General features: G+C 45.0%; 1 protein-coding gene across 1 annotated transcript in view; it reads left to right on the top strand.

Moving 5' to 3' along the window:
• Positions 1-1,197: 1,197 nt before the first annotated feature.
• The window catches only part of PLXNA4 (plexin A4), a gene marked incomplete at both ends in the record, with an annotated part of 438,455 nt that continues 413,921 nt past the window's right edge, over positions 1,198-25,731 (top strand). Inside the window, 2 exons of the mRNA XM_081331751.1 lie at positions 1,198-2,379; positions 18,594-18,776. Of these exons, the coding sequence (XP_081187877.1) occupies positions 1,198-2,379; positions 18,594-18,776 (1,365 nt within the window). The remainder of the gene's footprint in view (positions 2,380-18,593; positions 18,777-25,731) is intronic.

Genomic DNA, 25,731 nt, shown 5'->3' with positions numbered 1-25,731 from the left:
AGGATTGCCGACGGGCAATCCCCAGGGGGAGGGCGTTCTCTGTGGGCGCGCCAGACCATTGGAACCGTTTACCGGTTGAGCTCAGGATGGCTCCTGACCTCCGCTCCTTCCGCCCGTGACCTAAAAACTTACTTATTTGAACAAGCCGGCCTGGTCTGATGGGAGTGGGGTATTTTAATATTAATTTTATTAATTTTTATTGTAATTTTGGGCTACCCTATTTAATTCTTTCTTAAATTTTGTACATTGTATTTTCATTGTATTGCCCTGTACACCGCCCTGAGTCCTTCGGGAGAAGGGTGGTATAGAAATTAAATAATAATAATAATAATAATAATAATAATAATAATAATAATAATAATAATAATAATAATAATAATAATAATAATAATAATAGTTATTATTATTATTATTATTATTATTATTATTATTATTATTATTATTATTATTATTATTATTATTATTTATTTATTTATTTATTTTAATTCCATTTATATCCTGCCCTTCTCCGAAGACTCAGGGCGGCTTACAAGCTTAGCAGCAGCCTTCATTTTATGTATATGCCTGCTTATTAGGGCTTTCACACACACACCCCAAGCGGCATTATTACAAAGTCAGCTTAATTGCCCCCAACAATCTGGGTCCTCATTTTACCTACCTCGGAAGGATGGAAGGCTGAGTCAACCTTGAGCCTGGTGGGATGCGAACCTGCACTAATTATTATTATTAATTATTATTATTATTAATTATTATTATTAATTTATTATTATTATTATTATTAATTATTATTATTATTATTATTATTATTATTATTATTATTATTATTATTATTATTATTATTATTATCTGGTGAGGAACCAGTTCTGGAGAAGATGTTTGGGAAGAGACAATGCTTGCGTCCCTTTCTTCTTCTGCTCAGACACCAGTCGAAGCATTTGCCTGTTCTGCTTTTCGATCTCTTCCTTTTGCCACAAGGACAAAGGAGACGGGCAGAATTAGCTTTCTTGAATTACGGTCGGTCCGGCCGGCCCAAATAGGAGGGGAAGGAATAACGGCCTCTCTGTTTTTCCTTCTTTTCCCTTAGGATAAGCTGTACTCCAGGATCGGCGCTCTGGAAATCTCTGCCTCTGCAGCCTGGTTTGTTATTCTCCCCCACGCTTCCAATTTAGGAATACAAAAAAAGGACGTTTTGTCATCATGTCGGGAGACATGTGGAGGTGGACCTGCCTTGGCTTGCATCTGGTGTTCTGCACGGTGGGGCCGTCTTCGGCCGCTCGGCAACTGCCCTCTCACCCAACGAAACCTTTCTTGACCTTCTCCTCGGAAGCCCCCGAGATCTCCTTCAATCACTTGGTGGTTGACAAGAGGAAAGGATCTATTTACTTGGGGGCTATCAACTGGATCTACAAGCTCTCCGCCGAGCTGGTGGTGGAGGCCCGTCACGAGACGGGCCCGGATATCGATAACCCCAAATGTTATCCCCCCAAGATAGTCCAGCCTTGCAACGAACCGTTGGTGTCCACCAACAACGTCAACAAGATGCTACTCATTGACTACAAAGAGAACAGGTTGATCGCCTGTGGCAGTTTGTACCAGGGGATCTGTAAACTCTTGAGGTTGGACGACCTGTTCAAACTGGGGGAGCCTTTTCATAATAAGGAGCACTACCTCTCTGGGGTGAATGAGAGCGGGTCGGTGTACGGAGTCATCGTTTCTTACAACAACATGGATGACAAGTTGTTCATTGCCACGGCGGTCGACGGGAAGCCCGAATATTTCCCCACCATTTCCAGCCGGAAGCTGCCCAAAAACTCGGAAGCGGAAGGCATGTTTGCCTATGTTTTCCACGACGAGTTTGTGGCGTCCATGATCAAGATCCCGTCGGACACGTTCACCATCATCCCAGACTTTGATATTTACTACATCTACGGCTTCAGCAGTGGTAATTTTGTCTACTTTTTGACCCTTCAACCTGAGATGATTTCTCCGTCGAGTTCCACCACCAAGGAGCAGGTCTACACCTCGAAACTGGTCCGCCTCTGTAAAGAAGACACGGCCTTCAACTCGTACGTCGAGCTGCCCATTGGCTGCGAGAAGAACGGGGTGGAGTACCGGTTGTTGCAGGCCGCCTTTTTATCCAAGGCGGGATCCATCTTGGCTCGATCGTTGGGGATTATGCCCGAGGACGATGTCCTCTTCACGGTCTTCTCCAAGGGGCAAAAGAGGAAGATGAAGTCCTTAGACGATTCGGCCCTTTGCATCTTCCTTCTGAAGAAGATCAACGACCGGATCAAGGACCGGTTGCAATCCTGCTACAGGGGAGAAGGCACGCTGGATTTGGCTTGGCTCAAAGTGAAGGATATTCATTGCAGTGGTGCGGTAAGTCTTGATTCTTGCTTTAAAAAAAAAAGAGTCATTTTAGCAGGGAGAAAGGACTGGAAGAGCGGAAAGTGCAGCCCAGCCAAATCTGGGAGGAGGTTGGTGATGGTGGAGGACGTTCTGTGAGTTGGGAGAAACAATTATTAGGAAAGAGCATATTTGGGATACACATTGATTTCATGCAAATATCCGTAGCAGTTTGACTCCGGAGTTATTAGCTCTTGTGGGATCCTTGGTGCTCTCCGAGCTTGGTGGTTTATAAACTTCACTCCCTTCTAGCACTGGTGATGTTTCCTAGTTGGGTCATGAAACATCTGCAAGAAAACAAGCGAGCTCAGAGAGCAGAAAGGACCCCACAGTCGTTGTCGTCCTCCTCACCTTCCTCCTCTTCCTCCCCCTCCCCCTCTCCACAAACCCCATTCTCTTCTAGCACTGATGATGTTACCTACATCTGCAAGAAGAGCAAGCTCAGAGGGCACAAAAGACCCCACATTTCTCCTCCTCCCCCTCTCCACAAACCCCCCTCCCTTCTAGCATTGATGATGTTACCTAGTTGGGTCATGAAACATCTGCAAGAAAACAACCAAGCTCAGAGAACATCAAGGACCCCACAGTCGTCGTCGTCCTCCTCCTCCTCCTCCTCCTCCTCCTCCTCCTCCTCCTCCTCCTCCTCCTCCTCCTCCTCCTCCTCCTCCTCCTCCTCCCTTCTAGCTCTGTCAATGTTACCTAGTTGGGTCATGAAACATCAGCAAGAAAGCCACCAAGCTCAGAGAGGACCAAGGAGCCCACAGTAGTCCTCCTCCTCCTCCTCTCCACAAACTCCCCTCCCTTCTAGCACTGATGATGTTCCCTAGTTGGGTCATGAAACGTCAGCAAGAAAACCACCCAGCTCAGAGAGGACCAAGGACCCCACAGTTCAATCCTGAGCTACAAATATTCTCTTCCAGCTCTTGTTCTCCAGCTGCTTGATGGGAGGATAGCATGGTGCTGCCTTTATCGTGGGGGCTGTATGGAAGTGCCCCCTCATCGAGAGATCTGGCTGCCTGACAGCCTCAGTGCAATACAGTTGTCACTCTGAATTGGCTTCGCCGGGCAGTGAATTCAGTTGTGCTACTACAGCAGGGCTTTTCAACCAGCGGCAGGGGTACCACCTGTGGTACATTAGCACCTGGCAGGTGGTACACAACCATCCTAGAAAAGTGGTAGCGGGGGAGGGGAATGAGCTGAACCGGTGGCAGCACCGCACAAGCCTGAGCGAGAGACGGCTGGAGCTGCAGGGCTGTTGGGGCTCAGCGGAAGCGCCAGGATCGGTGCCAGGCTCCAGCTGGAGCTCGGCGCTGATTCTGGCACTTCTGCTGACCCCAAAAGAAGTGCCGATCAGTTGGAATGTTGCAGCATCTCCAGGGTCTTGTGATTTACATTCAGATGCTTGGCAACTGGTTCATATTTATGACGGTCACAGTGTCCCAGGGTCATGTGAAGTGACCAAAACCTGCTTCAACCACCCAGCAGACGGGGGGGGGGGGAATAAAAACCAAACACCCACCCCACCCCACCCCTGCTGCCAATCCTCAACAGAAATGCTCACAACAATGAAAACCTCGGACAGGAGGAAGAGCGCCGCCGGGCGGGCAGGCAGGTGTGTTGCTCGGCTATGGCTTGGGGGGCACTTTTTCCAGTGCCATTGTAACTTCGAACAGTCACTAAGCGAACTGTTGTAAGTCGAGGACTACCTGTACTTCATCATTTCCCCCCCCCCTTTTTTTTGGGTCATCAAGTTTTTGACCCCTTGCTAGACGACTGGTGGTACTCGGATGTTGCCATATCCTAAAAGCGGTGCAACAGGTGAAAAGGTTGAAAAGCCCTGATCTAGAGGGAAAGCCAGCATTTTCAAATTAATTGGAGGATGTGATTTATGCCTGTGAATTAGAGGAGGGAATTGTGCTTTGATACTAGGTGCTTGAGGGGAGGGGCATTCAGATTCTGGCTTCGCCCATGTACCTGCCGATGCTAAGCTACTCGAATAAAGATTCTTTAAGGTAAGCAACGCCTCAAAGTTCTTTGAAGAGTTTCATCTGTCGGAACCATGACACCAGCTGTGGGTGACCTTTGGTCAGTCCCTCTCTCTCTCAGCCCTGGAACACACACACATACACACACACACAGAGACACACACACAATCACACACACACACACACAAATACACAGAGAGTACTGCTTTATTTCCTCCAATCTGGCCCTCTGCCATTGTTGTTCAGTTGGCTACCCTTGCTCTGGGTTGGCCTCATGACATCCTGTAATTCACAGTCATAAATCACATCCTCCAATTAGTTTGAAAAACACGGGCTTTCCCTCTAGGTCTCCAGCCCGCCAACTCTTATCATCTCTTATTTCAATAACCTTGGTTCTCACACTAGGTGCAGTATTGTTATGTCTAGCTAAACTCTCGTGCACATTCCTCCCCCCCAGCATCATCTAACTCTAACTCTTAAGAATAAAACAAGAGAAGAGAAGGAAAATGGCTGCAACTCCATAGAGCCTTGGTGGAGCAGTGGGCTAATGCCTCCTTAAGTAACACCAGCTGCCTGCAATTAGTGCAGGTTCGAGTCCCACCAGGCTCAAGGTTGACTCAGCCTTCCATCCTTCCGAGGTAGGTAAAATGAGGACCCAGATTGTTGGGGGCAATAAGCTGACTTTGTAATAATGCCGCTTTTGGGGGTGTGTGAAAGCCCTAATAAGCAGGCATATACATAGAATGAAGGCTATTGCTAAGCACATTGATTTGTGCTTTAGATTGTAAGCCGCCCTGAGTCTTCGGAGAAGGGCGGGATATAAATTGGATTAAAAAAAAATGTTGTCAAAGCAAGAACATCCGATGTTAGCAGCATCGACAGCTGGCTTTGTTCCCAAAGCAGAGCTAGAACTCACCGTCACCTGGTTCCCGGGTTGAAACAGGCACTTCTTGACTTAACAACACTTCATTTAGTGACCATTCAAAGGTACACCAGCACTGAAAAAGGTGACTTAGGACCATATTTCACACTTAACAACTGTGGCAGCAGCCCCAGGGTCACATGATCAAAATGTAGAGGCTTGTCAACTGACTTGTACTTCTGACAGTTGCATGTCCCGGGCTCATGTGATCCCCTTTGGTAACCTCCTGACAAGCCAAGTCAATGGGGAAGCCAGATTCACTTAACAACCCTGTTTCTAACTGAACAGCTGCAGTGATTCACTTAACAACCGTGGCAAGGGAGGCCATAGAATGGGGCAAGACTCACTTAGCATCTGTCTTGCTTAGCAGCAGAAATTTGGGCTCAATTGTGGTCGTAAGTTGAGAAGTATATCTGTGTTTTAACCCAGGCTTCCTCAACGTGGGCGACATTGAGCTGTGTGGACACCAACTCCCAGAATTCCCCTCCGCTGGTGAAGGAATTCTGGGAGTTGAAGTCTACACAGCTCAAAGTCGACAAGATCGAGACACCTTGCTTATCAAAGTGGCAGTAACCAGAGACCAAAAAAAGGGAAAGAGTTGAGAATATGGGGAATTCTTGAAACATTGCATCCTTTTAAACCCCGACTGATGTTTGAAAACAGGCGGCAAAAATCTAGTTGGGATGCAAAGCACTAGAGATTGTCTCATTCTTCCTGTCTCTCTCCGATTCCTCAGGTGATACAGTACACAAAGCAAAAATAAATTGGTTTTTAGACCCGAGATTGCAAATAGAGTAATGGATCATATCAAGGTCTTTATTTTTGATTTCCTCAGATGGGAAAAGCTTTGCACAATCGGCACAAAAAATATTGTCATTTTCTCGCGTGATGTGCAGTGCTCAGTTGGTGGGGCATTTTTGCGGGAACTGAAATCCATACATCTTAAAAAAGCAGGCGGGCTGGGGAATTCTGGGAGTTGAAGTCCAAAGTTGACGAGGAAACATTGCTCTAGCTCAGGGGTTTTCAAACTCGGCCCTTTGATGACTTGTGGACTTCAACTCCCAGAATTCCTCAGCCAGCGTACACGCTGGCTGAGGTACTCTGGGAGTTGAAGTCCACAAGTCATCAAAGGGCCGAGCTTGAAGACCCCTGCTCTAGCCAATGTAAATAAAATTAGTCTTTAATCTTCTGTGCAGTTTATCTCCTGCTCTGCCCTACCTCGTAGGGTTGGTAGAGCCGTGGTGGCACAAGTGGTTAGAATGCAATGTTGCAGGCTAACTCACGGCTCACTGCCAGCAATTCCATCCTGACCGGCTCAAGGTTGATTCGGCCTTCCATCCAGTCGGTAAAATGAGGACCCAGATTGTTGGGGGTGTTAGGCTGACTCTGAAAATCCACATAGAGAGGGCTGTAAAGTGCTGTAAAGTGGTATATAAGTCTAAGGGCTATTGCTAAATCCAAAGGAAGGAAGGAAGGAAGGAAGGAAGGAAGGAAGGAAGGAAGGAAGGAAGGAAGGAAGGAAGGAAGGAAGGAAGGAAGGAAGAGCTTTGGTGGCACAGTGGTCAGAATGCAGTATTGCAGGCTAACTCTGCCCACTGCTAGGAGTTTGATCACGACCAGCTCAAGGTTGACTCAGCCTTCCATCCTTCCGAGGTCGGTCAAATGAGGACCCAGATTGTTCGGGTGCAACAGGCTGACTCTGTAAACCGCTTGGGGAGGGCTGTAAAGGCACTGTGAAGTGGTATATAAGTCTAAGTGCTATTTCTAAGTGCTGTTGCTATCTATCTATCTATCTATCTATCTATCTATCTATCTATCTATCTATCTATCTACTATCTATCTATCTATCTATCTATCTATCTATCTATCTATCTATCTATCTATCTATCTATCTATCTAAGTCTGCTATTGTTAAGTCCTAAGGAAGGAAGGAAGGAAGGAAGGAAGGAAGGAAGGAAGGAAGGAAGGAAGGAAGGAAGGAAGGAAGGAAGGAAGGAAGGAAGGAGAGGGCTGTAAAGCACTGCGAAGCAGTATATAAGTCTAAGTGCCACCGCTCTTGCTGGAAACCCTCTTTCTTTGCGACTTTCAGGAAGTGAATATAAATAATCGGAGTCGCAGATCGCTGCTGTGTTTTGCCACTCTGGCATCTTGGGGAGATGAGAGCCAGAGGGAACGAGAATGAGCATTACATATCAAACCGCAACTTTGATTTCGAGGAACAAGTTGGAAGGCTTTGCTGCCACGATTCAGAGCAGCAGCTGTGACAGTACGAAACAAGCCAGGGGAAAAAGAAGTCGGCCGTGCTGTGCTCTTGGCTCCAGCAGCTGGGAAGAAGAGGCTGGGAACTGCGGCAGACTCTGCACCAGTCGGGTTGCAGCTGCTGCTACAGACTGTTGCAGAGACAAAAGCTTGGCACGGGGGTTCCTGCGGAACAGTGTTCCTTCAGTTTAGAAGCCTGGTAGCCAAGACTTTTGGGGTGGATTCAAACAATCTGCTAAAGCTAAACCAATGTTTCTCAACCTTTTTCGATGGGTGGGCTTCAACGCCCAGAATTCCCCAGGCAACGCGTCTTTAAGATGGGGGGATTTTAGTCCTCGGAATTCTCCAGCCAGTATGCTTTGAGGTGGGAGAGTGGAATTTCTGAAACTTGGTTGCGTTCAGACAGGTGGACTTTCAACCCCCAGAATTCCCCAGCCAGCATGGTTTAAGATGGGCGGACTTCAACTCCCAGAATTCCCCAGCCAGCATGGTTTAAGATGGGCGGACTTCAACTCCCAGAATTCCCCAGCCAGCATGGTTTAAGATGGGCGGACTTCAACTCCCAGAATTCCCCAGCCAGCATGGTTTAAGATGGGCGGACTTCAACTCCCAGAATTCCCCAGCCAGCATGGTTTAAGATGGACGGACTTCAACTCCCAGAATTCCCCAGCCAGCATGGTTTAAGACGGGTGGACTTCAACTCCCAGAATTCCCCAGCCAGCATGCTTTAAGATGGGTGGACTTCAACTCCCAGAATTCCCCAGCCAGCATGCTTTAAGATGCGTGATTTAACTTCCAGAATTCCCCAGCCGGCATGATTTAAGATGGGTAGACTTCAACTCCCAGAATTCCCCGGCCGGCATGATTTAAGATGGGTGGACGTCAGCTCCCAGAATTCCCCAGTTGCTAAGCAAGACATTTGTTAAGTCAAGTTTTGCCCCACTTTACGACCTTTCTCGCCACGGTTTGCTCACTGAATCAGCGCGGTTGTTCAAGTAGTAACCCGGTTGTTAAGTGAGTTGGGCTTCTCCATATTCAGACGGACGCAAAAGGGGGTCACATGACGCCAGGACACTGCGACCGTCATATATAGGAACCAGGTACCAAGCCTCCGAATTTTGATCACGTGACCACAGGGATGCTGCAAGGGACGGTTGGAAGAAAAATCTTCATTGTGGTTCCATCCAAGCTGGGAATAAACATGGCGACTGCTTTAGGAAGAAGGTTGTGGTTTATTCAAAAGGAGAACCAGACTGGCAGAAAAGAAGGAGATGAACACATGTAGGGAGTGGGTTTTTATACCCTCTGGAGCCTTTTGTTTGGAGTTGTTTCCTGTTCCTGTTTGAGGCTTTGCATTTCCTGTGTCATGTATTCTGACCTGTGTCCCTTTGGCATCTGTGGGTTAATCCTATTATGTTCTATCTTAGAGTTTGGGTGGGGTATGTAGATTTTAGGTGTCTTTGTCTTCTCAGTCTTCTGGCTGGGGCCTCCAACCTTCCTGAATGGATTATCACATCTGCATTTCTACAGAGCTGGTTTCTGCTTGTGGGAGGGAGACCCGGGGCTATGAAGAAAAAAACTGGGCACGCTTAAACGAACGTTTACCGCAGGGGTCTTCAAACCTGGCCGCTTTAAGACTTGTGGACTTCAATTCCCAGAATTCCTCAGCCAGGCATGCTGGCTGAGGAATTCTGGGAGCTGAAGTCCACAAGTCTCAAAGCAGCCAGCTTTGGAGACCCCTGGCTTACCTGTTCATTTGATCTTTACCTTCTAGGTCCGTGGTGGCGAACCTATGGCACGCGTGCCACAGGGGGGCACGCAGAGCCCTCTCTGTGTGGGCACGCGCGACGTCGCCCCAGTCCTAGCCCTTCCGCTGGGTTTTGTGAAACCTTTTCGCTTTAGGCCTCCGCCGCCCTGTGCAAAAAAACCAAAAAAAGGCTCAATCAATTTCAATTCCTCGCGGGGGGGGGGGGGAAAGATCTCGCGAAGTTGGAATTAATTGAGCGAACTTTTTAGCCCCACCCAGTCTGCCGTTACCACCGCAGCCACGCACACTCAATGGGCCACACCCACCCAATGGGCCACACCCACCCAATGGGTCACACCCACCCGGCACCCGATGATACATAAGTGGGTTTGGGGTTGCAGTTTGAGCACTTGGTCTCTAAAAGGTTCGCCATCACTGTTCTAGGTCTTTACCTTGTAGCCAGCAGGGAAGGTGGTGCTTTCAATGTCTCTCAAGGCGCCGCCGAGGCAAACATTTCCAAAAGCGCCTGGCCACTTTAACTGGCTGCCCCCCCCCTCCCCCAAATCATCTCCTTTCAAGCATTCCCGGGTCTTAATTCCTTGTTTTACTCCACTCCCAGTTTACACAGCTTGCTTATTGAGGATGGACACCCCCCTCTTCTCCCCCCCCCCCCCCGCCAGGCACTGGCTGTGAGCTTTTTCTGTCTGGGCTATTTTGAGCCAATTGACAGCCCTCCGAGCAAGCCTAGATTAACTCATCTCTTTATTCTTTGGGGATCGGAGTCTGCTCTTCCTGTGAGTCAGCCCCGCTTGAGGGAATCGTAGAACACAGAATAAGGGGCTGCCCCAAAGAAGAGGTGTATTTGTGTGTGTGTGTGTGTGTGTGTGTGTGTGTGTGAACCTCTTCTCCAAAGCCCCCGAAGGCAGGACAAGAAGCAAGGGATGGAAAGATATCAAGGAGAGAAGCAAGCTGGAATTAAGAAGAAACTTCCTGACAGTGAGGACAATTAACCAGTGGAACTACCTGCCTCCAGAAGTTGTGGGTGCTCCATCGCTGGAGGCTTTCAAAAAAGAGACTGGATAGCCCTTTTTTTTCTGGAATGGTATAGAGTTTCATAGAACTAAGGAGAAATTTCCAGACAGTGAGAACAATGAATCGGTGGAACAATTTATCTCAAGATGTTGTAGGTGCTCCATCACTGAAGGTCTTGTCTGAAATGACGTAGGATCTCCTTCTCCAGAAGGGGATTAGACTAGAAGACCTCCCAGGTCCCTTCCAACTCTGTTATTCCGTTGTTCTGTTGTTATTCAGGGATGGAAGGGACTTTGGAGGTCCTCTAGTCTAATCCCCCCTGCTGGAGAAGGAGATCCTACATCATTTCAGACAAGACTTTCAAGGATGGAGCACCTACAACATCTTGAGATAAATTGTTCCACCGATTCATTGTTCTCACTGACTGGAAATTCCTCCTTAGTTCCAGGTTGCTTCTCTCCTTGATGAGTTTCCATCCGTTGCTTCTTGTCCTGCCTTCAGGTGCTTTGGAGAATAGCTTGACCCCCTCTTCTCTGTGACAGCCCCTCAAATATTGTTGTTGTTAGCTGCGAAGTCATATCCGACCTCTCGCGACCCCATGGACAACGTTCCTCCAGGCCTTCCTGTCCTCCACCATCTTCTGGAGTCCATTTAAGCTCACGCCTCCTGCTTCAGTGACTCCATCCATCCACCTCATTCTCTGTCGTCCCCTTCTTCTCTCGCCCTCCACCTTTCTCAGCATGAGGCTCTTCTCCAGTGAGTCCTTCCTTCTCATTAGGCGGCCAAAGTATTTGAGTTTTAGCTTCAGGATCTGGCCTTCTAAAGAGCAGTCAGGGTTGATCTCCTCTAGGACTGACCGGTTTGATCGCCTTGCAGTCCAAGGGACTCGCAGGAGTCTTCTCCGGCACCAGAGTTCAAAGGCCTCAATTCTTTGGCGCTCAGCCTTTCTTATGGTCCAACTTTCACTGCCATACAAATATTGGAAGACCGCTATCATGTCACCCCAGTCCCTGTCTTCATTAGAGTAGACATACCCAGTTCCCGCAACCAACGTGGTCTTCAGACCTCTGATCGTCCTTTTTTCCCCATGTCCCACCAGGAGACTCAGTGGGAAAAGTGGATGAGAAGAAGCTGGGGTGATCCATGTTTGAATCTGTGGGTGTTGGGGGGGGCTGCTGTCCCCACAGAGTTCTCTAAGTGGGTCACTTACGGAGCCAAATCTTGACCTATGATCGCGGGGGCTGCCTCATGGCTTTGCCACTTTGCAAGATGGCCGACCAGTGAAAGGGAAAAAAAAGAAAAAAGAAAAGGTCAAAAGTCAAGATTATTGGAGAGCCGGAATGCTGGGGCAGCCATAGCTGAGGCTATTCATAGAGGGAATTGGAGACTATTTTAAGCCCGGCTTGGTCTCGGGGTCAAGAGGCAACCTGTTTGGTACAATAAGCACTTTGTTTGGGGATGGGGTAATGTTCTTGGCTGGCTTTCCCTTCTGTCCTGGTCCTACTTGGACCCCCAGGGGGTTGGTGAAGTCTTTCTTTCTTTCTTTCTTTCTTTCTTTCTTTCTTTCTTTCTTTCTTTCTTTCTTTCTTTCTTTCTTTCTTTCTTTCTTTCTTTCTTTCTCTCTCTTTCTTTCTCTTTCTTTCTTTCTTTCTTTCTTTCTTTCTTTCTTTCTTTCTCTCTCTCTCTCTCTCTCTTTCCTTCCTTCCTTCCTTCCTTCCTTCCTTCCTTCCTTCCTTCCTTCCTTCCTTCCTTTTTCTCTCTCTCTCTCTCTTTCTTTCTTTTCTTCCCTTTCTTCTTTCTTTCTTTCTTTCTTTCTTTCTTTCTTTCTTTCTTTCTTTCTTTCTTTCTTTCTTTCTTTCTTTTTCTCCCTCCCTTCCTTCCTTCCTTCCTTCCTTCCTCCTTCCTTCCTTCTTCTCTCTTTTTCTCTCCTTTCTGCTTCTTTCTTTTTCTTCTTTCTCTTTCTCTCAATCCTTTTCTTTCTTATCTATCCATCCATCCATCCGTCCGTCCATCCATCCATTGCTATCATTTTGATAAATAACTTAGGGCAGCCAACATACCTAATACTCTACTCCTTCTTCCTCCTATCTTCCCCACATAATATGGGGACAATCATGGGCTGGGGGAGAGGGACTGGCAACTTTCTGTCCTTTTGTGAACATCCCTGATAGCCAACTAGCTAACTTTTCACGTTGTGGAAATCCAGTTTATGAGGACGTCCGTTTTGACTTCAGAATGGCCTACAAACCCAGTGTCATCCCTGCCTGCAGTTAATTATGCCTGTACAAATGGTTCTCAACTTATGACCATTTGATTAGCAGCCATTTGAAGTTAAGACAGCCCCCCCAAAGGCTATTTACGACACAGTTTTGAAATTGTGACCTCTCTCTGTCTCTCTCTTTCTTTGTCTCTCTCCCTCTCTGTCTGTCTCTCTCTCTGTCTTTCTCTCTCTGTGTGTGTCTTTGTCTTTCTCTCTCCCTCCCTCTCTTTCTGTCTGTCTCTGTCTCTCTCTCTCTCTTTCTCTCTCTGTCTCTCTCCCCCCTTCTCTCTTTGTCTCTCTCTCTCTGTCTCTCTCTGTCTCTCTCTCTCTCTCTGTCTTTCTGTCTCTGTCTCTCTCTCTCTGACTCTCTCTCTCTCTCACACTTGGCAACCAGCACTTGGCAACCCGCCCGCATTTACGGCCATTTGGGCCATTGACAGAGTGACCCGCTTCACAACCATCGCGAGTTACAGCTGTAATTGCCAGACACAGTTACGGCGATAAATTAAAATTGCCTAAATTGCATCCAGGGCTGCATGCAGGAGATGGTCAGAAAAGTCAAGATGGTGGTCTGATGGGAGCTTAAAAGCTCCATCCCCTAAAGAACAGGCGGAGCTTCATTTACAGGGTGGTGTCCGCCATCTTGACTTTTGGGACTGGGTCCCGCAAAATCCCCCTCCCGCCCAAAACCCCCCCCATCCTTTATTTTTTCATAGCCCAGTTGATGTTTCCTTGTTTTTAAAGTTTAACTTCCTTTCTGGTCTTCACAACATTTATCCGGGATCCCTGGATGAAAATGCTGCCTCCAGACACAAAAATGATTACCTTCTGTTGTGTTTTTAATTCTTAAAAGCTCGTTTATTGCGTACACCCGGTGGTGTTCAGCAGCCTAAGTTGCAATTTTGACTGGAAAACAAAATAATAATTATGCTAATTGCTCCTTGGCAGAGGGCTCTGTGCTAGATTTCCTGATGCACCTGGGCTGGCTCTGAGTTGTGTGTGTGTGTGAATTTCACAGCCGCCGATGTGAGGGAAGTGGGGTTCCTGAGCCTTTGTGTGTGTGTGTGTGTGTGTATGTGTGTGTGTGTGTGTGTGTGTGTCATTAAAGGGAAGCTGCAATGATCTCTCTGCTCCTCGTTTCGTGTCTTTTGAAGAAATGTGAAAAACCCTTTTGTTACATTGGAAAAATGGGACCAAAATCTTCCCAACGGATGGAAATAAACACGAAACCTTGGTGAATCTGGCAGCATAGATCGTTCCTCAACGTACTTTCGTTTCGTGACCGTTCAAAGTGACAAGGGCACTGGAAAAAGTGATTGCTTTCTGTGTCTCGGTCTCTCTCTCTCTCTCTCTCTGTGTCTCTGTTTCTCTCTCTCTCACATTTACGACGGTTGCGGCATCCCGATTATCACGTGATCAAAATGTGGACCCTTGAAAACTGGCATGTCTTTAGGACAGTTGCGCTCTGCTGGAGTCGTGTGATCATATTTGTAACCTTCCCATCGAGCAAAATCAATTCAGGGGAAAAGCCTGACTTGCTTAATGACTGGAGGATTCATTTAACAACTGCAGTGATTGGCTTAACAGCGGTGGCTATAAAATGGGACAAATTTGATTTAATAACTGCCTTGCTGGAAATGTTGGGCTTAATTGTGGTCGTATGTTGAGGACTAGACATTGGTGGGTGGATTGCCTCTCTGTTGCACCCTTTTCCAGGACTTTATCCATAGAGATCATCACGTTGGTGTCTCCAAATATGGTCACTTTAAGACTTGGGGACTTCAACTGGCTGGAGAATTCTGGAAGTTGAAGTCCGCAAGTCTTAAAGTGGCCATGTTTGGAGACCCCTGGTCTAGAATGGACTTGATGCCTGTAAACCAGGGGTCTTCACGCTGGCTGAGGAATTCTGGGAGTTGAAGTTCACAAGTCATAAAAGGGTCACGTTTGAAGACCCCTGCTGTACACTTTGCCACAGATAGATCAACAGCAGTCTACCTGTTCCTCATAGGCTTTTGTATCTGTGTTTCTAATTATCCAATCACTCAAAACCAAGAGTCCTCAGCTCCCCAGAGGAGCATAATTAGTATAATTAGTGCAAGAAGATGGGTGTTCCTCTCTCAAACGTTGGATCTTCCTTAAGCAAATATCCTCAACATGGTGTTATTCTACTCAAAGACTCAAAGACTCTCTTCTCTTACCAAGAAAACAGGAGCCATCATCTCTGCAGTTAGAAGACGCTGTCACAGCCTACAGAAAATCTACAAACTTTTATTTATTTATTTATTTATTATTTTATTAATTCAATTTGTATACCGCCCTGTTCCCGAGGGACTCAGGGCGGTTTACAGGGCAAAATTTAAAAACAATACAGTATAAAATTAAGTTAAAATTAAATTAAATTAAATATGGCCCCAAAAATTAATATCTCAAACTTGCCTACCATTTAAGGAGATAAGTTGCTTCTGAAGTCCTATGTGCACACACACTTAACAGTGGTTTAGTAGGAGACATGCTGTTCTCCATAGCGCCTGAGGGCAGGACAAGAAGCAACGGATGGAAACTAATCAAGGAGAGAAGCAACCTGGAACTAAGGAGGAATTTCCTGAGCAGTGAGGACAATTAATCAGTGGAACAACCTGCCTCCAGAAGTTGTGGGTGCTCCAACACTGGAAGTTTTTGAGAAGAGATTGGACAACGATTTGCCTGGAATGGTGTATATAGGGTGTCCTGCCTGAGCAGGGGGTTGGACTAGATGACCTCCAAAGTCCCTTCCAACTATTCTATTCTATTCTATTCTATTCTATTCTATTCTATTCTATTCTATTCTATTCTATTCTATTCTATTCTATTCTATTCTATTCTATTCTATTCTATTCTATTCCCAAAGTTTCCCAAACAAGACAAACCCACCAGGCAAAATTAAATCCACAACACAAGAGGACTCAGGAGGCAAGAAAAGTCATCACAAGCGAAGAATTCATAGCACATCATCACAGGCCAACGAATTATTCCCCAAGGCAAATATTTGTCATTTCACATTCAATGAAGTGGAGTGGAAAGCATCTTCTCCTGAGTAGTTTTTTAAAAATCTTTCCACAGGTAGTCCTTGACTTAGAGCAGTTTGTTGAGTGACCGTTCAAAGTTACAATAGCACTGAAAAAAAAGCAGCTTATGACTGTTTTTCACATGAACCGCCACAGCACCCCCATGGTCACATGATCAAAATTCACCTCTTGAGATCTCTGAGTGGTCTCCCATCCACCCCAAACCTGTTGAGCTTTTTGAGATCAGCATGGATCAGTTAAGTGCTGCCAGCTCCCTAGCCCAGGGGTAGGCAACCTTGGCTCTTTTATGAGTCGTGGACTTATGACTCCCAGAATTCCTGAGCCAGCCATAAAAAGAGCCAAGGTTGCCTACCCCTGGCCTAGGCCTAGGCTGCTTTATGACTCGTGGACTTCAACTCCCAGAATTCCTGAGCCAGCCATGCTGAGGGGAAAGGGAGAGGTTTCCATGCTGAGCCATGCTGGCTCAGGAATTCTGGGAGTTGAAGTCTGCAAATCATAAAAGAGCCAAGGTTGCCTACTCCTGGTCTAGGCCTAGGCTGCTTTATGACTCGTGGACTTCAACTCCCAGAATTCCTGAGCCAGCCATGCTGAGGGGAAAGGGAGAGGTTTCCATGCTGAGCCACGCTGGCTCAGGAATTCTGGGAGTTGAAGTCCACAAGTCATAAAAAGAGCCAGGGTTGCCTATCCCTCTGGCCTAGATAGTTTGAGGCCTTTAAGGGGAAACTCAAATACAAGTATTAGTCCTGGAGTTACATCCATTCGTTTAGTGACCACTTGAAGTTACGACGGCACTGAAAAAAGTGACTTAGGACCATTTTTCACACTTATGACCATTGCAGCATCCCCAGGATCATGTGATCAGAATTTGAATGCTTGGCCACTGGCTTGTATTTACGATGGTTGCAGAGTGTCCCAGGGAGGGGTGTGTGTCACGTGATCCCCTTTTGCGACCTTCTGACAAGCAAAGTCGAGGGAGGAAACCAGGTTCGCTTAACAACCTTTGTCACTAACTGAACAACCGCAGTGATTCACTTAACAACCGTGGCAAGGAAGGTCCTAAAATGGGGCAAAGTTCACTTAACAATTGTCTCGCTTAGCAGCAGAAATTTTTGGGTTCCATTATAGTCGTACGTTGAGGACTAGCAGCCTTAGTTATTGTGGATGACTGTTGTTTTTTTTTAGGAACGGGTTAACTTAAAAAAATAATAGTCAGCCTTTAACTTACCCTAGTTAGTAGAAAGTCTGGTTTCAAATCAAGGCGATAGATTGATATAAATTACGTAGACTTTTTGTACCGTTGATATATTCAAGACCTCCGGGCGAATGAATTTATTTTCTCCCAAGGTAAAAGCAAAAAAAATAAATAAAAAAATGGGAAAAATCAATAGCGACCTTGCTGTGTTTTTTTTTTCTTTCTTATTTATGACATGCAAATTATGCCAAAGGCCAGTTGGAAATACCAGAGATTAAAAACTTCTGGCCTGTAAGAAATGCAATATATTTATTTTTTTTTACCCCCTTTAGGAAATTAGATATTTTATAATGCACGGGGCAGATGATATTTTTGCCTGGAGCCATGTGTTGCAAAGTGTGGTTGTAGCAAAGGCAGGCACCGAAGTTTGTGGTGCATTAAGATTCCGCCGGTCCCTGGAAACCTGACAGTGATCCTTTGATCTGGGGCTGCTCTATGTGTGTGTGAGTGTGTGTAATAAAACAAGAAAAGAAATCGAAATAGCCACAGACATGAAACCCAATAAATTTGAGGAACTTCGGGCTGTTCCTGCCTAAATTACATCTGAAGGAAAAAAAAACACAAACCTGTTCGCTTCAGGGTTAAAGTTCCCCAGTTGGGACTTGTCGTTGGATAATAACCTACAAAATTCTTGGCGTGACTGACGTGAAGGTCAAGCAGGACCCAGTTCTAAATGCCAGTTTCTCATCTGCCTCCCCTTAGGTGACCAGGGGGTCTGTTTGGATAAAACTCTGCACCATCATCAAGTTTAATTCTGATCAATGAAGCTTCATAGGTGCATCCTTAAGATCCCAGAAGCTTGCTTTGGAGGAGATGTTTACTTAATTTTGCCGGGGGGGGGGGTCATAGCTCATGTCTCCCTCCCTCCCTCAGTCCGTCCTTCCTTCCTTCCTTCCTTCCTTCCTTCCTTCCTTTCTCCCGCCATCCCTCCCTCCCCTTTCCTCCCTCCCTCCCTCCCTTTTCTTTCTTTCTTTCTTTCTTTCTTTCTTTCTTTCTTTCTTTCTTTCTTTCTTTCTTTCTTTCTTTCTTTCTTTCTTCCTTCCTTCCTTCCTTCCTTCCTTCCTTCCTTCCTTCCTTTCTTTCTTTCTTTCTTTCTCTCTCTCTCTCTCTCTCTCTCTCTCTCTCTCTCTCCCTCCCTCCCTCTTTTCTTTCTTTCTTTCTTTCTTTCTTTCTTTCTTTCTTTCTTTCTTTCTTTCTTTCTTTCTTTCTTTCTTTCTCCCTCCCTCTCTCTCTCTCTTTCTTTCTTTCTTTCTTTCTTTCTTTCTTTCTTTCTTTCTTTCTTTCTTTCCCTCCCTCCCTCCCTCCCTCCCTCCCTTCTTTCCTCCTTCCCTCCCTCCTCTCTCCTTCCTTCCTTCCTTCTTTTCTTTCCTCCCTCCCTTCCTCCCTTCCTTCTTTTCTTCTCTCCCTCTCCCTCCCTCCCTCCCTCCCTTCCTTTTCTTCTCTCCCTCTCCCTCCCTCCCTCCCTCCCTCCCTTCCTTCCTTCCTTCCTTCCTTCCTTCCTTCCTTCCTTCCTTCCACAGAATAGGTCTATCTTCTTTAAACCTCTTGGACATAACAGAACTTGATCCAGATTCCTACACGTTCTCCAGGTAAGTGAGCTTGACAAAGCCTAGAATACTCACACCGTCTTGTTTTCTATTTCCCTCCGTTTGTTTTCTCCCTCAGCTGTTAACCATCGATGACAATTTCTGCGGCCTGGATATGAATGCCCCTCTTGGAGTATCCGAGATGGTACGAGGACTGCCCATCTTCACAGAAGGTCAGGACAGAATGACATCGGTCATCGCCTATGTCTACAAGGACCATTCGTTGGCCTTTGTGGGAACCAAGAGTGGCAAGTTAAAGAAGGTAGGACTGGCTTTTCTGAAGCCATTGCGGCACACTGCCAGTTGCGTAGGTCAATGGTTCAGTTCAATGGAAGGACGAGCTTCTGACTTCCAAGGATGGCAGTATTTTCGGTGAAGCTTGGTTGGTAGTTTGAAGAGAAAGTTGTTCTGTGGAAATCGGTCCAAGTGAGAATGAGCAATCTTGAGGTCTGCTCAAGGTCTGTCTAACTAGCTAGGTTCCAGGTTTTGTGGATTGGAATAGTGGCATTTAAACCAACACGGACTGGAGATATGGGACAAGTAAATTTTATTCCCATATTTTTTCCCCAAGTATGGAAAGGAAGCTGATTTTAACAAGGTTGGTGTTGTACAGTATTTATTATGGGACAGGTAGTAAACATGTAGGGATGTGGTGGCTCAGTGGGTTAGGATGCTGAGCTTGTCGATCAGAAGGTCGGCAGTTTGGCGGGTCGAATCCCGAGTGCCACGTAACAGAGTGAGCGCCTGTCACTCGTCCCAGCTTCTGCCAACCTAGCAGTTCGAAAGCATGTAAAAATGCAAGTAGAAAAATAGGGACCACTACGGTGGGAAGGTAACAGCGTTCCGTGCGCCTTTGGCGTCTAGTCATGCCGGCCACATGACCACGGAGACGTCCTCGGACAAACGTTGGCTCTTCGGCTTTGAACGGAGATGAGCACCGGCCCCTAGAGTCGGAAACGACTAGCACGCATGTGCGGGGGAACCTTAATAAACATGTGTTGTGTTTATTGTAAGAGTCACGGTTGCGCATTTGGATAATTCATCTAAATTTCGGTGGGCTGATAAAGACTTCACAAATTGTCCGTTGCTTGAGTGACCCCATGTCCAAGCTAATTCCAGCACAAACATACATTGTGGCCCACGAGAGTGTATTTATAGACGCTCCAGGAGTTTATTGATTGATTGTCCAAGAAATTTCTACTCAACTTTTTTTTCACTTTGGATTTGCAGAAGAGCCAATGTGACTTCATCTCATTTGGAAGTCTGTTTTTTGGTTTCTATTGTGCATCGTTCACGTAGTGGGAGGCCCGTTCTTGGCTCAGATAGGTGGGGTTTTAAACTTTTACAAGAACTGAGTATTTGCATTGTGGTCTCAGAAGTAGGATTGAAAGAGGCATTTGACTCTGGAGAATTTGACAGTTTTGATTGTCTCTCAAGATCCATTGGAGATGACCTTCTAATGGAGAGAAATTGGCCTAGTAGCGTATGTTAATTGCCAAAGCTTAACTGTCTGCTCATTTATTCTATCCCTGTATGAGTACATACTTTGTTCCTGTTAATATATTCTCATGATAATTGAAAAATCCTCCAGGGAGGAACGGAAGAGTAAATTTTTGCCACATAGTGAGAACCCAACTGGATCTCGTCATGGATTCTTGTCAATTATAACAGAATTTTGAAGCTTGCAGCCTGCTTTAAATAGCCTGGATCTCTTAGGATGTGACACTCTACAATTGTTACATTCTACCATTCACTGAGAATTATGAGAGAAATAATACAACCTATATATCTGTAAAAAGAAACCGTAAGAGGGTTTGGTTGGTAATTCAGGATTGTTGGTTTAGTGGGTTGTTGTTTTTTTTTTTTGAATAAAGCTAAATCATCTTGTTGAAAGAAATATCATCAACAGGGTCCGGTCCAAGCTGGGAATAAACAAAATGGAGACTGCTTTAAAAAGAAGGTTGTCGTTTATTGAAGAGCAAAGCCAGCTCCTGCATGGAACTGGGAGTGGGTGGGTTTTTATACCTTCTTGGGCTTTGGTGTTTGGAGTTGCTCCTCTTTGAGACTTTGTATTTCCTGTGTCATGCACTTTGACCTGTGTCTGAGTGTGCCCTTTTGGTATTCTGATGGTGGTGAGTTAACCCTATTATATCCTAAAGGTCATGTCTTTAGAGTTTGGGTGGGTATGTAGATTTTATGGGTCTTTGTCTTCCTAATCTCATCAGTTTCTAACTTCTAGAGATGGTAGGTTTTCCTGCTTGAGCAGGGGGCTGGACTAAAAGACCTCCAAGGTCCCTTCCAGATTCTATTCTATTCTGTTCTGTTCTGTTCTATTCTATTCTATTCTATTCTATTCTGTTCTGTTCTGTTCTGTTCTGTTCTGTTCTGTTCTGTTCTGTTCTGTTCTATTCTATTCTATTCTATTCTATTCTATTCTATTCTATTCTATTCTATATTCTATATTCTGTTCTGTTCTATTCTATTCTATTCTATTCTATTCTATTCTATTCTATTCTATTCTATTCTATTCTATTCTATTCTATTCTATTCTATTCTATTCTATTCTATTCTATTCTAATTTCTTCATCCTTCTTATTCTATTCTATTCTATTCTATTCTATTCTATTCTATTCTATTCTATTCTATTCTATTCTATTCTATTCTATTCTATTCTATTCTATTCTATTCTATTCTATTCTATTCTATATTCTATATTCTATATTCTATATTCTATATTCTATATTCTATATTCTATTCTATTCTATATTATCTATTCTATTCTATTCTATTCTATTCTATTCTATTCTATTCTATTCTATTCTATTCTATTCTATTCTATTCTATTATTCTACTCTACTCTACTCTACTCTACTCTACTCTACTCTACTCTACTCTACTCTACTCTACTCTAGTCCTACTCTACTCTACTCTACTCTACTCTACTCTACTCTACTCTAGTCCTACTCTACTCTACTCTACTCTATTCTATTATTCTATTCTATTCTATTCTATTCTATTCTATTCTATTCTATTCTATTCTATTCTATTCTATTCTATTCTATTCTATTCTATTCTATTCTATTCTATTCTATTCTATTCTATTCTATTCTATTCTATTCTATTCTATTCTATTCTATTCTATTCTATTCTATTCTATTCTCCAACCTTTCTGAATAGGACTGTCAAATCTGCATTTCTATAGACCTGGTTTCTGCTTGGGGCAGAGAGACTTCTGCTTGATTTCCTTCGGGGAAATATAATATTCTGTCCTTTTTAATATCCCCCTTCCTCCAAAAAATTTTTTTCCTTCTCTATGAGGGTGGGTGGGTGGGTGCTGGCTTCCAACAATCTTGTGTCTTAGGAGTGGGTCACTGGAAAGAGGATCAATTTATGAATAAAATGAGATTTCATATTGCAATTTTGGACGTAGGATATTTGCGGGCATAACGTATCACTCATTCATGGGTCTTCCTTCTTTGGCGTGCAAATTCTGAGTCTAGCCTTTGTCGTCAACCTTAAAGCCATGTCTATTTCTCTTAAAGGTATGAAATCATTCTTTATGAATTATTATTATTATTATTTGAGTGTTAGAGATGCTAAGCGTGGTGCTCCACCAGGAGGCAACTTTTGAATCTTTCGTCTTTGAAACAAACCATGGTATCTTGGTGGACATCACAAAATATCCATGAAATGACAAGGAATGGGGTTCCTATTTGCCATTTGCCTAAGAGGCCAGAAAATTATCTCAGAGAATCTTCTGGGAAAGGGGAACGAACTTACAATCAAATTACAGATTTCCTGCTTCTTTTTTAACACCAGCTTTGGGAATCTATCTGGGCCTAAAAACTCCCTGGTAAATAAAGATGACTATCTGTTATTTGTTGTAAGTCACCTTCTTATTTAACCTCAAAAATTAGAGCGTCTTAAATCAAATTAAGGGGACGCGGTGGCTCAGTGGGTTGGGACACTGACCTTGTCGATCAGAAGGTTGGCAGTTTGGCGGGTCGAATCCCAAGTGCCGCGTAACAGAGTGAGCGCCTGTTACTCGTCCCAGCTTCTGCCAACCTAGCAGTTTGAAAGCACATAAAAATGCAAGTAGAAAACTAGGGACCACTACGGTGGGAAGGTAACAGCGTTCCGTGCGCCTTTGGCATCTAGTCATGCTGGCCACATGACCACGGAGACATCCTCGGACAAGCGCTGGCTCTTCGGCTTTGAAACAGAGATGAGCACCGGCCCCTAGAGTTGGAAACGACTAGCACGCACGTGCGGGGGAATCTTTACCTTTACCTAAATCAAATTGAGTGGCGCCGGCACCAAGGCTGGCTTTTGTAGCATTCTTATTGACTTATCTTAGCATTGTCTCTAAGGGTTGTAAAAGTTTGGGGTCCTCCCCCCCATATTTGTCTTCTCTTTAGTGTAGAAATCATAAGAAGTTGAAGAATCCCCTTTTTTAGAAAAAATTTTGAAACGATTTCCTTTCTCTTTTTTCCCCCTTTCCAGTCCCTTCAAGTTGAAAATTTCGCTGCGGGAAGATATAAATAATACTTCTGAGTTTAGCTCATTGCTATTCCAGACTCATCTGATTGGCAAGAAGCTCAGATGTGCAAAAACGGGAAAAAATAACCTTCTGTTGGAATAAATTACTTGTTCTGTGTCATCACCTTCAGATGGTTTAAACAAAACCACATCCCAGCGTAGAATAATACTTATTTGGGTGGGAAAAGGGTAGAGGCAGGAAAGGCCAAGGAAAACAAAGAAATAAAGAGAATAGATGGTACGAGGATTCACCTCAGAAGACTGGAGGGTTTTTGTTGTGGTTGTTGTTTTGCCAATGCAACAGGTCATACAATTAGTCCTTGACCAGAACTGAGGGAGCAGAATGTCAAGGTAATGATTTAAAAGCTAACCGGCTGATGTAATATAAGGTGGATGATGCAATGATAGGAATGACTCAGCAGGGTCTGTGTCTCTTTAAGAGCAAGCAGGGTCTGTATCCCTTTAAGAGCCTGAGTATAAAAGGGAAGACTTTGCTGGAGTGTCTTTCTCTCTTCCATCTCCTGCTGTAACTGCTGTGTGTTGGATTCTGCTGCATTACCACGTGTGTGTATAGTGTTCCTGGTGTATGACATGGTAGACAGTGTAAGCTAAACCACCATTTAATATAGACCACTGTTTGCTGCGTTTACTCCTGGGTTATCTCAGCGCAATAAAACGGTGCATGCTCTGGCACAGAATTTCAGTCGCTAAGCAAGTGGGTTGTTAAGGCAATTTCAATTCATAAGATTGAAGCACGCTCCGGGATGGGTTTTCATGCAACAGCTTGAACCTAACTGCTGAATTTATCCTCATTTGGGGGAAGCTTAACGAATATGCCGAGCCAAAACGTTACTTAAGATGGGCTGAGTTTGTGACTGCAAAAAATGCAATCCTATGAATGAATCGTGAGTTGCCGTGGCTCAACAAAGTTGTACCCTGCAGAAGTGCAAATGGTTCCAATCAAAATTCTTTTGTCACGTCAGTGAAATTGGGGAGCGGGCGCCGACAATAACCCAAGGCAGTGAAAACGGTTGGCAGACTCGTCGGTTTTTTGAAACGTACAGCATCTGAGCTATCTTAAGATCACTTGAGCAAGAGATTCAGCTGCAGGAAAGATTTGAGGAATTGTACGGGAAGCTGTGGCCAGGGCAATAAAAAACAGCCCTGACTAATTGCACTGGGAAACGTGGCTGCATCATAAATTTGAATGTAATGAAATGTGGGTTCCTATATAGTAGTTGCAGTGTCTGGACCGAGTTCATTAAGTGGCTGGAGACAAGCGAAGCCTGAAAGTAGAAATATGGACCTATCCACTGGTTTATTGTAAAGATTGCAAGATAATGTATGCAAAGTACTTTGCATACTCAATAACGTGCCATATAAATTATTATTATTGTCATTGTTATTATTGCTCCGGTGATGTATTTCCGTTTCCATGTTGTCAACTCTTGGCCGTGGACAGTTTTTTTTTGTTTTTTTTTTAAAAAAACAACACACCGATTGTTTTTTTTTTCTATTTCCTCTTCCCCGTGCAGTTTTAGAGTTGATGGATGCTTGTTATTTATGCGTTTTATATAAAGTTGATACCGATCGTATTTCAAACTCCTGAGGTGTCCTGTTCGCGAAGCTCTTGCAAGCTACCCAGAAGCATAAAACACCCTCCGCTGGTTGATAAACAAATGTCATCCATGTCAAAGGAATTTTTTTTCCCAGTGACACAGGCAATTGAAGTAAAATATTGTGCTTTACAAGAGTATATTATTAAAATGAAAATGCAGGGTGCGTCGCGGGCCGGGAGACGTAACCAAGACAACAAAGGAAGAGGAATGGAAAGCTGGGATGGAGAAGGGCAGCGAGCAAAAAACGGAGCAGCGAGGTTACAAACAACCCATCGTGTTCTTTCCTGGAAAGGATGTACAGGTGGTCCTCGACTTAACGACCACAATGGAACCCAATGTTTCCGTGGCTAATCGAGACAGTCGTTAAGCGGGTTTTACGACCTTTCTTGCCACCCTTGTTAAGCGGACCGCTGCGGTTGTTAAGTTAGGAACACGGCTGCTAAGTGGATTTGGCTTCCCCGTTGACTTTGCTTGTCAGACGGTCCTATCCCGTGACTCGGGGGCACCGCAGCCGTCGCAAAGCGAGTCAGTTGCCAAATCCTGGGGTCACCGTCGAGTGACGTTCAGACGGTCATAAGAGCGAGGACCACCCCTTTATTCAGCAGCGTTGCAACCTCGCACGGGCGGTGGTCGCGAAGGTGCTCTTCAAAAGGCAACTGGACCTCTTTTTCCTTGAAGAGGTTTTTGCTTCTCGTCCAAGGGGATTCTTCAGTTCTGCCATAAATTCCATTTTTTCAGGGCCAGAGTAACTTTGAACGGTCACTAAGCAAGGGGTTGTTAGTTGAGGATTACCCGTGTTGTGCTGCTTGGTTCAGCACCTTCCTCTGTTTGCAATGGATGTCGAACAACCTACAAGGTATCTGGTGTGAATGCAATTGCAGAAAACCCACATTGGTGGTCTCTAAAGAAGGGAAAGACACGGTCTAGGTGAGATACTGTGTAGGATCGAGCCAGAGGTGCATAATGTTAATTATGCTTGGAGGGCCCCCTGGCCTTGGTGCCCACAGCTTCTCAGCAATTTATTAATTAGAATTTTATCCTACCCGTATTGCCTTATAC

This window comes from Vipera berus (genome assembly GCF_964194415.1).
Source record: "Vipera berus genome assembly, chromosome: 6".
NCBI lineage: Eukaryota > Metazoa > Chordata > Lepidosauria > Squamata > Viperidae > Vipera > Vipera berus.
The sequence above is the reverse complement of the archived record's forward strand: the minus strand, read 5'-3'. Positions and strand labels throughout refer to the sequence as shown.